The following is a 13,942-nucleotide window of genomic DNA, read 5'->3' on the forward strand; positions in this document are numbered from 1 at the left end:
TAAACGCTATTTTTTTGTGGTTTGAGGTTATTTTGGTTGAATGTCTTTTTTTTAGACTAGTGGAAAGAAAAAAAATGTCCAAAATAAACATTTTGGTTTTCAAGTTTTGAATTTGTGTGTGTGTATGTCACTTAAAATACATATTTGTACACATAAATACAAACCTTTAAGTTTCTCAAATTCCTCTTAATCTGAGCTGATCAATATTTACGTCACCCAAACTTCGCAGTTTCACTTTTGTCTAAACTCTTTGGATTGTCACAATGGAGTTTGTTCATATATCATCCTTAGCCTTAATTATATTACATTATACATTTTATTCCTTACATGACTGACCTTCTTTTTCGATTACAGGCATTTGCATTTATTATAGGAGCAGCCCGTTTCCTCGCTGTGCGGTGACGCAGCTGTGTTATTTCCCCGTCAGGTGCGGCCCCTCCTCCTCTCAGGTTCCACCCCGTCAGGCGCGGCCCGTCCTCCTCTCAGGTTCCACCCCGTCAGGCGCGGCCCGTCCTCCTCTCATGTTTCTCCTGATGCGCTGATGTCACACGCAGCCATATAAAGGAAGATTTTGACTTTTTTGTTCATAGAATCACTCTTCTACTATGGCTCAACTCCACTCGCTGCATGTGTCCGTGGGCATCCTCGGCATCTCTGGCGGTATGATTTGATTTGAATGGTTCATTTCTTAAACTAAAATTTGCATTTGTACCAAACAGCCATGAGCCTATACTCATTGTTCTGCTGTTATGTTAATGTAAGACATTGAATCGGAAATTAAGTTTGAATCTTAAATATCCAATAGTGTTCACGTATTTAATGTTCGATTCAATTTTGAACCACATACTCAAGTTTTAAATCATAGCATAAATAAAGTTAAATGCTCCTAATGTCATTACCTGTATTTCTGAATTTTAATATTCATTCTAACTAAAACATTAAACCTAAAACTGCTGCTAATATAAAAACCCAGTTCCAAGCTTTAAACACATCTGCATAAGATAAAATCAAAACAAGGAAACTTGTCAGTCAGGCCAAGGTCAGTTACTCTGGTCTCCTGGATCTATAATGGTTTTTGTCTAAACTTTTAGGTTCTCTCCTGCTTTCGGTGAACAACTATGCCAGCTCACCTGAAAAAGACTTCATCCCCCACACTGCACTGGGGATTCTGCTCCTCATCATCGCAGTGCTCTTGGCTTATGCAGGTCAGTGTGACTGAATGCATTTCAAATGTTGCACTCAAATCTTTTTTTTTAAATCTGTGCTGTTGCTTGATTTGTTCGTGTGCCCCTCTCCTCCGTTCACTCTCTTGTCTCTCAGGTGTCCGCCGCAGTCTGTCCCACGGCCAGCTGTTCTCGTCCCTGTGTCTGACCGTCTCTGCCCTGTGGTGTGGTTCCGGTCTGGTGTACGTCCTGGCAGGGCAGGGGGTGCTGCGGCCCGCAGAGCTCAGATCCTCTCTGGTTCCTGGCCTGGCGGCGTTTACCTTAGCTCTGCTCATCATAGGCAGCGTCGCACTCCTCGTAAAGAAAGCGGTTCTGTGTGTCATAGCTGTCAGCATTAGCTTAGCATGTGCCCATCAAATCGCTGGGCTGTCTGCTGCGGGTTTCGGTCAGTCTGCCACAGCTGCAAACTACCTCCTGGTCTGTCTGGTCGGTGTTTACTTTGGTTCTGGGCGTCTGCTGTCAACCATCACCCATGGTAAAGTGGAGCCTCCAGGAACAGGCCTGCAGAGTAAAGCTGGGCCGATGACCGAGCAGAGACAGAAGTGTAGTGATGCTGTGTCAGTGGGTTTGGTGATGAACTTGTTGTCTGCCTCTGTCATAGCCTGTCCTCTGTTAGGTGTAGTCCCCCGGCTCTCCGTCGGTCATGTGCCCTGGCTGTGGACAGCCGGAGTCTTCCAGCTTGGCATGTGCGTCCTCCTTTACCGAGCCATGGACACACTGGCTGCCACTTTTTATGGCTTCACTGCTCTGTTGAAATTTGCAGAGGGTTACACTGCTCTCTTATCGTTCTACTCTATCCAGCCTCTCTCCCCTGTTCCCTTCCCTGTCGTCTTCTCTGTGCTTTTCTCCGTCCTGGCCCTGTTCAGTTGTCAGAAGGGCTTGCTGGAGGGGCTCTACCAGTTAGTCTTTGTGGCCTATTGCATTGCAATTGCAGCCCAGCCCCAAGGCTTCCACCAAGGAGGCACTCAAGGTGTACAGGCAGTTGTATTTGTAGTCTCTGCCGTCCTGCTTTTAATTACCACATTCAATATGGTCTCCAGTACCGTGATTCCCACAGGGCAAGGCTATTTCAAGGCTTTAGTAAACAGGATGCAGGGTCTCACGCTCAGGGCGCACGATAAAGAGCTGCACTCACCCCACCTGGGCTACTCCAAATATGCAGATGCAGAGGTGTTAGGCCACGCCTGCAGTGTGTTGGCTGCGTTCGCCGTCACAGCCACAGTTGGTGACAGGAGTCCCCTGTCTGTGCTGGTTCTGCCCTGGGTGGTGGTGGCTGGCGGGGCCCTCCAGCTGCTCTGTGGCTCCGTAGCTTTTGCCCGGGGTAAAACCTTTGAGAGCACAGTTTTCATTCTCTATGGGATGATGTGGACAGTGTGGGGCTTGACGCGATATGGCGGCCTGTACGGTGAAACCAGAGGCTTTAACGTGGCCGTTGGGATCATTAGCTTCATGCTGTTTAACTGTTTGGTGACAGCTGCGGCGCTGTTTGTCAATGTCGCCTGGTTTGCCTACGCCCTCACCTTCCAGCTCATCCTCATTAGCTTCCTGCTGGATGCAGTGGGTGCCCTGCCTTATGGTTATGACATAGGAGTCTCCATCATCTTCGGTCTGGTCAGTTTTTACTTTTTCCTGGGCCACATTTTCAACAACACCTTCCAGTCCCCCCAGATCCCCTTTGGGAAACCTGTAGTCAAGATGAGTGGTGGTGGGGGAGGCGCACATATCTGTCCCCATCTACCAGCCCGCAAGTCCTCATCTGTCCATCAGATTGCAGGTGAGATGCACAAGGCAGTAATGTTGATCTCTATAGCAATCATTTGTTTATGCTCCATGATGTGGATTTTTTTTTTGTCTTCTATTTTCTCGGGCAGAAATCATGAAAGGGGGTGGTACATGTGGAATGCCCACTGACACCGTCTATGTGCTGGTGGCAGCGTGCAACAGGCCTGAGGCCGTTGTTAAAGCTTTCAAGTGAGTTTCCGTGACGGTGAGTGTTACATTACCTGCATTCATTTATCGATTCACACTCATTCTTCTCTGATTGACTTCAGGGTGAAGAAGCAGGCACAGGACCGTCCCATGTCCCTGTGGATCTCCTCCATCAGGCAGCTGGAGCCCGTGCGACCCCTGCTGAGCCCCCTGCTGCTGGACTTCATGGAGGCGGCGTGGCCCTCCTCCATTAGCATGGTTATACCCAGAGGTGAGTGTGTGTTTTTGGTCGTTTGCTCATTTGAATGTGTACTGTTGTATGTGTGCCTCGTGTTGCACGGTGGGTGTATTTTGAGCGTTGTGTTGTTTAATTGTCTCACACAGGTCCATGGATGGACGCTTTTGGTTTGGGAGATGCTGCCAAACACATCGGGACTCCACAAAGCATTGCTATCAGAAACCCTGACTGTTCTGTGGCCACCCACCTCATTAGTTTGGTAAGGGGCTGTGTGTGAGTAACACTGCCTGTCTCTGAGTAATGCCCGTCAGCAGAGCTTTTAATGAATACTACTGCTGATTCTCTTAGGTGGGGCCCATTGCAGTAACTTCAGCCAACCCTACAGGCGAGGCAGACACAACTCATCACAACCAAGTTTATGCCAAACTGGGTGACAAGGTAATTATCATAATTAAGTTCAGGCGGCACCTGTGTTTTTTTTTGCAATAAACTATATGTGCTTTTTGCTTGGTTAGGTGGATGGTGTTCTATGTGATGGCCCCTCTCCAGAGAACATCGCATCTACTGTGGTTGACTGCACTAAGATTGAAACAGGACACATTGGTTTCTTCAGAGTGGGTCTCATTCCTAAATCCAAGGTAATTTAAAAATATTGTTTTGAGTAAACAATTTCATTTTGCTGCATGCACCAATCACACTAATGCTGCCTGCCTCTGTTTGCCTGCTTTCAAGGTTCTTCAGATCTTTGAGGAGGTTCAGAGGAGACACAGACACGGACAGACCAATCCTGCCTTTGAGTACGAGCTGCAGCTACCGGCTAGTACCGGAGAGTCGGGAATGGGAAGTGTTAACTCGACACCATCCACAGTTTCGCCCGAACAAAGTCCAGTCCTGAGAAATGGGTCATAGTATGACTAAATTGTATCAGAGCACCACTCGTGCCAACTTAAACAGAAAGTCAAATGTGCACAAATACTGTAGCTAAATGAAAAGGACATGTTTTTAAATGTCTTTATGCTCTTTATATTTGTGTGGAATTTTTAAGTTTTATGTACAGTATATTGTCTGCACCTTTGTAATTTATGTAAATGTTATATACTAAATAACATCAATGCCTTGTACATACTTTCATGATGAAGTTACAATAAATTATTTCCAAAACCAGTTGTGATGTACAATGATGTTTTAATATGCAGTATCACTAATCATGTGTTTTATTCTATTAAAACATATTCATGAAAACATTTACAGATCACTGCCTGATATGGAAATGTCCTCATTGCATAGTAACTGCACACCATGTGCAAAATGAAAACAAACTTGATGGCAAGGTGTATAAATTACAATATATATTACTCATGGTGTCAATTCTAATTGCACTAATATTACAATATGTACTATAGTTTAATTCCATGATGAAATTAAGCTTATTTTAAGTTAAGATATTAAGTATGTGTTATAAGGTGAGGTTTTCGGATCATGGAGACAAGATACATACAAAGGCAATCTGATAAAATAATACGTAATAGATAAGTAATAAGTCCTTTGTTGGATTAAAGAATCCCACATGTATTATTAAATATTATCGGCAGGTTTAAGATGACATTTTTCAATATGGCTGAGCAGAATTTTATAATATTATTTGTACAGCACCTTTCTAAACAAAGTAAAGTAGTTTAGTTCAACTTGTGATCAGCAGCAGCAATGAATGTGTGATTATTGCACTTGTGTTTAGAGTAATTGAATGTGTGGGTTTGCAGGGTCATTAACATAGAAAACCTGAACTCACATCCAACATTTCATTTCAATAAACCATAAATAATTTCAACCTGTTTTGTAAAGTAATATAATAATAATAAAAAAAAATGATAGCATTATAAATGTAAAATGACACAAATTGAAATTTATCATTTATCAACTGTCCCAAGTATGACAATCATTTTCCTGTCACCCCTGGGAGTTGTATCAGAACGGTTATTAAAGACCATGTCCATGATTTGTGAAACTGGACACCTTGTCCTTTATCCAACCAGTCTATCTTTTATCACTAACAACATGTGTTCAAAACAAGCAAGACTGGTATTTAGAAAACACTCAGTATTAAAATATGATTCAGAAATTACAAACTAACTGGGCCGTGGCTGCAATGGTCAGAAAATGAGCGGGTGGGAAAGAATGTTAATAATTTTAAATATGATTGGACATTGAATCCTTATTATTGTCATGGGCACGTCCTGGCCTCTGACACATGATAATCAGCTATACTCTGATAGACAGTGTTACGAGATCAAACAACTACAGTAAGGAAATCTGATAACTCGTCTTATCTCCTCGTTTCAGGTCACTCGCTCTTCCTCATGTGTCATCGGTCTGATTGTCTTCCAGGATTTCTGATCTTGTCCACCTGTTCCCCATTCCCCTCAGCCGTGTCATAGCCATTCCCCTCAGCCGTGTCATAGCCATTTCCCTCAGGTGTGTCATAGCCATTCCCCTCAGGTGTTTCATAGTCTGCGCCTCCCTTTGTCCTGTGCCGAGCACCCCAGCCCCATGTCCCAGTCCTCGCCTCACCCCAAGCCTTGTTTTTCTTGTATTGTTGGTCTGTACTCTTTGCCTCCTTGTGAGTGATTTTCTGTTCGTAATTTTCATAGCGCAGTTTCGTAGCACAGTTGTAGTTCATAGGCGTGTTTCTTTGCCTCCTTGTGAGTGATTTATGTTAAGTCAATTAGCTTAGTCTGAGGTCATGTTCCCTCCTTGTTTTGGAGTGTTTTTCGTTCTTCAATAGAATCGCCTTATGTTTAGTTGTGAGGGGAATTTTCTAGAGCCTGTTATTTTTGTCACTGTCAGAGGTTTAAGATCATTTGAATAAAAGCCCGCCTGAACTGTCTACTCTGCATCAGAGTCCTCTTTAAAGTCCTGGCCTGACACTTCCTCAGCATATATTCTGTTATTGTAAATCAAACACAGAAACTCATTGATGAATTAAAAGTTGTTCTCACACTGTCACACCGTGACTAACAGTCTGTCCAGCAGGGCGGGGGGATGTCCAGATCCAGACCATTAACTTACTGCATTTGTTTTGGGATATTTACGTGTACATGTGCAAGGGGTTTTTGCTGTATGAGTAAATATTCATAGATTGACTGTCCAGTCAGCAGGACTAAGGTCTTAACTCTATTCCCATGCCTGCAGTCCCTACCTGAAATATTACACTCGAATTTATAAATTTAATGACATATTTAATTTTTTTAAAGAAATCAACGTTTTATATTATTGTATACTAAGTTGGTCTAAAAACTACTCAAATAATTTCAGAGTGGTTCCTGGTAATGAGTTAATAGGTAAGAGCAGCAATTATCTGAACAGGAAAAGATGTGTTTTTTTAGTTGATAGTACAAAGTAGATACTTTGAAGATAATGTACAAGGAAGACAATATCCCGATTATTTAACATTTCCTTATTTTATAATATATGTATCTTTCTTATCACTGTCGTTGTTTTTAAAGTGATGTACCAAATAAAATGTATTTTCTTCCAACACTTTTTGATTTAATTTAGAAATTAAAAGGATTTCTGTTAAAAAATATATATGACCCTATCTATTCTGTTGAATTTGTGTTTTTCTTGTCTCGTAAATGGGTTAATGTCAAGGAAGTAAGGGGAATTTCTGTTCTGACCTCAAGCAGCAAGGGAATTCTAATGGATAAAGCTGCTTATCTTTGTTATAGCAAACCACCCACCATTGAAAATAACAAAATTCTTTGAACAAAAGAGGATAAGCGTCATATGTAATTTAACACCAACACCAGTTCCCTGCAAAAACACATGTATTCCCAAAAAGGCCTGAAAACTGAACTCCTTATAGAATAGAACTACTGTTTGTAGAACAATGAATATTTACAATGAATTCATACAATGAAATGAAACTCACAGACTCCAGCCCCAGTACACCCCCCCCCCCCACCCCCCCAACTTACAACAGAATAAAACCGTAATAGCAAACCAGTCTACATAGCATCAAAATATTGGATATGAATAAAATAAAATCAGTGATTTGAAAGTTCACGAGGCTATTTACATTACAGGGCTTCTACAAACAAATCAACAGTGCTTGCGTTATGGATCTGACAGTCTGTCCACCACTTTGATTCAGACCTTAATATCTCAACAACAAATGAATGAATTGCATTTACAAATTTATGCAAATATTCACAACAAATTTTTCACTTGTCCAGTGAAATATCTGTGGGATCGACAACACATTTTCATGATCGTCAAAGAATGAATATGTTTGACTTTGGTTGTCCCTTGACGTTTTCTCTGGTAGTTTAGTTCAGACATTCATGTCACCCTCAGAATGAATTATAGAAACTTTGGTGATTGATTTACTTTTCATTTAGCATCATCATTAAGTCAAAAAGTTTACTTGTATAATGGTTCACAACAAAATATCTGCAATGTCATTCCCAACAGTCTTTGCCATTGTAGGTATTGAGGAAATTTCTGTCCTCTCCTGAGAGACTGCAAGATGAGCGTTCTCACGCACTATGCAAGGTCATCTAGTTGATGGCAAGCCAAGGCAGTTGGTGCGTAACTGAAGGCTGTCTCTGGTGTGTCATAGTCGCAGAATTTGTGCAAGACACAAGAGTGTTACCATGGAGATAGCTATTTTGTTTGCGAGATGACGACATTACTCTGACAAAGCATAATACACCTACAGAGGTGTAAATAAAATAAAATTAATAAAAATAAAATAAAATAAAATAAAATAAAATAAAATAAAATAAAATAAAATAAAATAAAATAAAATAAAATAAAATAAAATAAAGTAAAATAAAATAAAATAAAATAAAATAAAATAAAATAAAATATAATATAATAAAATAAAATAAAACAAATCTTGTCTCAACTAAACTTTTATTAGATTGACCCATTCATTATTGTGCTAATGGGAAAAACACAGCTGGTTTGTGTGACTACAGCCAGTAAAAGTGTGTGTTGATTTTTTTAACAAACATTAAACTTGGTTTTCTCGTGAATTTACCAGTTATAGTTAAAATGTTTATTTGTAAATTAGACCTTGTAGGCACCCTGAGATTCATACTACGTATACTGTGGTTGCTACTTTTTGCATTTCATTTCCCCACTTTTTTCTTCCCTTCTTAGACATGCTCATCCAAAAAGGTTTATAAAAAAAGGAATCTATAGAAATCTTTGTTACTTTATGACATTTTTATTTCACTTCAGGACAATTTTACACATCAGTTAAATTCACTTTTAAGTACTCAGTACAAGAGCACACAAAGAGCTTAAATATACACACTAACATATAATATATTTTCTGTTTCTCATGAATACATATTTACAGAATTATAACATACAACAGTCATTGAAAAAAAAGCATTATCTTATTCAAACATAAACACCAAAGTTCTTACAGTTCTTGCCAGAATTATAAAGCTAAGAGACGTCATCTTCCTAAAGTCATCGTATGCCAGCTGAGATTCTTCATGTGACATAAATTCTTTGACGAGAATGTTTAGTGCTCATAATTGGTGTTGTAAACTACAAATGAGTAGTGTGTTTTTTGTCGACACATCCATTCAAGCTCTTCTTCATTTTCCCTGAGATTGTTGACTGGACGCTGTGGAGCTGAAATTGCAGATCTTGTGGGGAACCAGGTATGAGGAGGCTCTCGGCCAAGAGAGAAATGAGGTGTGTGATGTTCACACCATCATGGATTTTACTCTTTCAAAGATTTGTCTGACTTTTACTGCAGGGACACAGCCTTCCCTCAGGATGGTGATGGTCCCTGTGAAAAGAGTAAGATCGGCTTGAGTTAGAAAGTGTTAAAACACAAAAAGGAAGGGATGAAATGGGAATATTTTTTTGCATTGCACCTTCATCTATATTCAGGCAGTTGACCACAGTAGAAGCAACAACTTCATTAGAGACCCCATCACACAGAACTCCTTGAATCTTGTGTCCAAGTCGACTGCAGCAAAAATAAAGGAACCAGAAGAGGTAAATGTAATTTAATATAGTTACCAGAAGGACACTACAGCTAAGTTAGTCAAATCATCAAGCAATTTATAAACCTCTCCTAAATAATGTACGTGTAATGTGTCAGCTGAATAACAGCTGATGAGCATGAGGACTTGAGAAGGGTACAGTTAAGATGCTTACTCAATGACCATGCTGTGGTGGGTGCTGTCCGCCTCTCCACTGGGATTGGCTGAGGTAATGGCAAGGGGTCCAGTGATGTCACACAGGTGGCAAGTCGGGGTGTGGTCTGGGACGCGGATCATGATGCTGTCCTGGGTACCAACACGGTCATAAGCTGGTCCCACTCCTAAGCAAGAAGAATTAAAAGGTGAAAGGTGAATACTGGCGATTGTCATTATTCAAGCTACAGTATAATCTGAGTCACAGACGTGTGTAGCTGCCGTGGCCAGTTTACCCAGTCTGTACAGCCAGTCGCCTTTGGTGACGATGCAACTGATTCCTCCAGGATACACGTTCCTCATAAACTCCCAGAGCAGAGGACTGAAGGGAGGCTTGACTGCTACCAGCTGCTCCACGCTAGAGATGCAGATGCAGATGGGCTTCTCTGCTGGTCTGTCCTAGAGCAGGTCACAGACAACAGGCTGATGAATTTCACATGAAGCACACAATGTGGAAATTGAATCTAATGCATCCCACATTACACCTCAATGACCACCTGATTTTTCCTTCTTACTTTAATGTTGTAGATTTTCTCTATCGCCTGAGGATTCTTGCAGGAGGCGGCCAGGGCGTAGACTGTGTCTGTAGGAATACCACATACTCCGCCTTCCTCCAGAAGGCCAGCGATCTTCAGGAGACCACTGGTGAGTTGTGAATTAGCAACAGGACACGGCAGCTCTGGAGAGGTGTCCTGCTTCACTTTCTCCTGAGACAGGCCACAGGGGGAGCGACACGTTCATATAACGATCAGGATGTACACCACTTAACAATTGGGATGGAAAATACAACATGAGTCGTCAGATTAGTTACCTTCAATAAGGGAGGTCCCATAGGCAGCATACTCTGTGAGAAGATGCAGTTCATCAGTGATGCCAGAGCTCCATATACACAAATTATTGAAACCAGCGCAAGCATGGCCACTGTAAAAAAAATAAATAAGTTAAAACATTTTGATAACTAGGTGGCTGCAGATATAATTTATTTATGTGTAGAATAAGACTGTGCTTACTTTCTAGTTGGTATGGCAGTCGCTGCAGAGTGGACAGCAGGAAACAGACCAGAACAACCTCCATGATTGTTGTTAGAAAAAGCAGAACCAGGTTCCTGTAGGCAGCTAATATGAACAATGTATTGAATTACAACTGGCTCAAATAATAATAATGGTAAAATATTAGTTGTTTTCCTTTTTTAAAAACAATTTAGTTAACGTTACCTATCAGCATGAGGAAAGTGTTAATGACCAGGAAAGCAATTGCTCCTGCTGTAAAACCATAAGATGCTTCTGTTGAAAGTTGTAGCAGGTAACCTGAAAAAATGGAGAAAAAATATTGAGAGAAAAAATGGAGAAAAAAAAATACACAAAAATCATTTGTTGTGTATTTCAGTAAGAAAAACGTCATCACGTTTGTACCAACATACCTGCAAACCTAAACCAGGTCCAGGTTGCCCACACTGCTACATAGATGGACGAGATGACGGATCCAAAACGGCCACCTCCCGTGACTTGCAGCCGGCTGACATAGGCCTGGATGACGGCTCCAGAGATGAGGACCCAGGGGACAGTCAGATTGAGGAAGGACCGATTTGAACTTGACACACTCGCATGGAGAGCTGAGAGAGCTGCAACCCCATTTGACATGTAAAACAGGGCATCTGAAGCCTCCTGTCTTCCTTGTCTATGGCTTCGGTGCTTGAAAGCTTGCCGTAGCCGTTCAGTGGAGATTGGCTGTGGGCCTACAGGGATGAGAGACTTCTCTGCTATCGTGTTAATGAGACGTGCGAAGGTACCATACAGGGAGATCGCGGTGAAGAGGGAGCAAGCTACACCGAAGAAAATGTAGTACGCCTGGAGAGGTATCTGGGGTATTGTTGAGACTGTGAGCAGGACAAACAGCATGTTGTGGATCAGTTCCAGGACATCCATGTTCAGGCTTCCAACACAGAGAACCAAGCCTGCCACCACGAAGAACCAGTTCCCCACCATTGCTTCCCTCCCTGACATAATTTGACCCTCCTCTGTAGTCAGAACAGATGCTACAAACTCATCCCAAGCCTTGATCAGCCAATATGTAGCATGAAGACCAAACTTAGTTGTGTGGTAGCAATCTTGTCGCAGATGGGCGTAGTAGCTTGAGAACAGCTGGGCCACTGAGATGATTGAGACCCATGCAGCTCCTAAGCCAAAGGACTTAACATACCCAAAGCTGTAGAAGGCAAAGATGAAGGGGGCAACAGTGTCACAGAAGAATCCCAAGGCCATGGGTTCTGCGTATTTTGTGTTTTTCTTCTTCTCTTGGCCAATGCTCTGGGCGCTTGCTGAGTTGGCGGTCCCTAGCAGGAGAACGTTAAAGAGAGGGGTACCAAAGCCTTTGAGGACAAGACGCTGAGTCAGACCTTTGATGAGCAGTGCAGCCGAACCGTAGATCGCAAAAATTAGAATGAGCAACTCGAGAACCCCAGACACCACGAGAGCCCAGGAGCTTGCAACTAGACCTACTGCTTCAAAAACTAAGGTGAATGTGATGGCCCCAAAAACAAAAGGCATGATGTAGTTGACGGTGGCAGAGCAGAAGGCTAGGAGGAAGGACAGAAGGATATAAGGGACCAGACCAGCGATGGCTGACTCTTCTATGGACAGGCATAAATGGCACACAGGGCCATCTGTGGTGGCATTCGGCGTTATGTTGCTCATTATGTTAGTGGACAGATTGTTCATGATTTGATGTGATATAGATGCTGTTGTAGGAGTTTCTGCCAAAGCACCAAAGTAGATTCGAGTTGCACCATAACTGCCCCAGAGAGCAGCATACCCGATGAAGGCAGTGCCACTGAGGTGATCATTTTTTCTGAAGGAAACCATTCCGGCCACCAACTGGCATATACCACCAATAAGAATGAGATGGACACCTATAAAAACCATGAAATTGAAATTACTACAACAAGAAGATCACCCTGTCTAAAAATATTTCATCTGATATTTAAAAGGTTTTACCAGCAAGGATGTTTTCCACTCCTACTGGAGCACTGCCAGTATGTGCTGTATTGAAGTTCTGCAGAAGTACGAGGAACGCACTGATCCCATTCGATAACATGCCCAACACTCCTGGTTCACCATAGAAACTGGCTGGAAACCCATCTGACGTTGACATCGTGTCTTGGTTGTCTAAATGCAGTTCTACTGAAACAAAGGAAAACATGGACACATGACACAGGTCCATGAATATGTGTACAGTATATTTTCCATAAAAACATCAATTGTAATACCAAATGAAGTACTGGACCCCAAGACAAATTGTGGGATAATATCACAGTGCTTTTAAAATGAATGCAATACATCATCCAAATTATGTGCACAGAGAGACAGAGAGAGAGAGAGAGAGAGAGAGAGAGAGAGAGAGAGAGAGAGAGCGTTGTGCTTAATTTACCTTTAAGAGCCTCTCGATGATTAAACTTTCTATTTGTGAAGCAATGTTCAAAAACAAGCAAACACACACACAAAATTAGTTTAGAAATTAAAGAAACATTCCTTTACTGTTAAGCAAAGATGAAAAAAATGATATTCCTACAGACTCAGTTATGTGTTATTTATAGCCCTAAATGAACTTCAGGTTAAACCGGAGCATTCTACTGCTTTGGACTCTTTTCAGACTTACCTCTCTTCCCACTTACATAAGGGAATCCCAGGACCTGCCCAGTCATAACAGAGCAGTAACTGTGTTTTATGAACTCTCCTGCTCCAGTGACTGGAGAGCGGAGGATATTCTTATATCTGTAGGCATTTTTGACCCAATGACAAGCGCACCATAAACCAATGTAACGAATTTGATTCTTTCAGTTCTACCTTTTATCTGTGCTGATGTTTAGTAAGCTTAATAAGTTTGTTCTGCAGTACAACATATTTCAACAAACTGTCAACCAAACTTTGAAAAGCATGTTATCAACATCATTCCATTGTATAGCATTTAAAGGTTACATGCCTTAGTACTATGGGCAGTAATGAAGCAAATGAAATTAAAGGCTCACCTGGTGTTGATCCTCAGACAGATGAACTGTTGGGTTGGTCTGAAGTAGGAATGAATGTTTGTCATAAATAAAGCTTCCTCGTGGGTAGGAGGAGTCCATGAAAATTCCCCCACACTAACCAGAAACCCGAGAGGTGATATCACCATTTTCAACTCAAACAATAAAGCACCACTCCTTTCCCCTCCTCTTCTGCTGATGGCGAGGCTGGTGACGAGGATGAGAATGATGAATGACTTGAAATTCTTATTTCACCTGTTAAGATTTTGTTATTGATATGCCTGCACTTCCGGGGACCTCCCAAGGAGGT

At 41.7% G+C, this 13,942-nt stretch overlaps 2 protein-coding genes across 5 annotated transcripts; one reads left to right on the top strand and one right to left on the bottom strand.

Moving 5' to 3' along the window:
• The first annotated feature begins 518 nt into the window (after positions 1-518).
• Positions 519-4,554, top strand: si:ch211-153b23.4 (uncharacterized protein LOC335392 homolog). The gene is made up of 9 exons (XM_035650270.2): positions 519-660; positions 1,092-1,205; positions 1,321-2,997; positions 3,095-3,194; positions 3,275-3,423; positions 3,537-3,649; positions 3,739-3,828; positions 3,906-4,028; positions 4,123-4,554. The coding sequence occupies exons 1-9, from the start codon at positions 606-608 to the stop codon at positions 4,297-4,299; spliced, it is 2,598 nt and encodes an 865-aa protein (XP_035506163.2). The 5' UTR covers positions 519-605; the 3' UTR covers positions 4,300-4,554.
• Positions 4,555-8,604: 4,050 nt separating this feature from the next.
• Positions 8,605-13,919, bottom strand: si:ch211-153b23.3. Of its 4 annotated transcripts, none has more exons than XM_047334466.1 (12): positions 13,636-13,919; positions 13,038-13,066; positions 12,605-12,787; positions 11,032-12,519; positions 10,826-10,918; positions 10,622-10,726; positions 10,423-10,532; positions 10,127-10,318; positions 9,848-10,010; positions 9,574-9,739; positions 9,288-9,382; positions 8,605-9,199 (listed from the first exon to the last, which is right to left on the bottom strand). In XM_047334466.1, exons 1-12 carry the CDS (start codon positions 13,779-13,781, stop codon positions 9,114-9,116), a joined length of 2,856 nt encoding a protein of 951 aa, XP_047190422.1. In that variant the 5' UTR covers positions 13,782-13,919; the 3' UTR covers positions 8,605-9,113. The 4 variants fall into 4 exon arrangements, with proteins under 4 accessions (XP_047190422.1, XP_047190421.1, XP_035505975.2 ...); XM_047334465.1 differs by having other exon boundaries at positions 12,605-12,790; XM_035650082.2 differs by lacking the exon at positions 13,038-13,066 and having other exon boundaries at positions 12,605-12,790; positions 13,636-13,748.
• Positions 13,920-13,942: the final 23 nt, after the last annotated feature.

The sequence above is a fragment of the Scophthalmus maximus genome, chromosome 9 (assembly GCF_022379125.1).
Source record: "Scophthalmus maximus strain ysfricsl-2021 chromosome 9, ASM2237912v1, whole genome shotgun sequence".
Taxonomy (NCBI): domain Eukaryota; kingdom Metazoa; phylum Chordata; class Actinopteri; order Pleuronectiformes; family Scophthalmidae; genus Scophthalmus; species Scophthalmus maximus.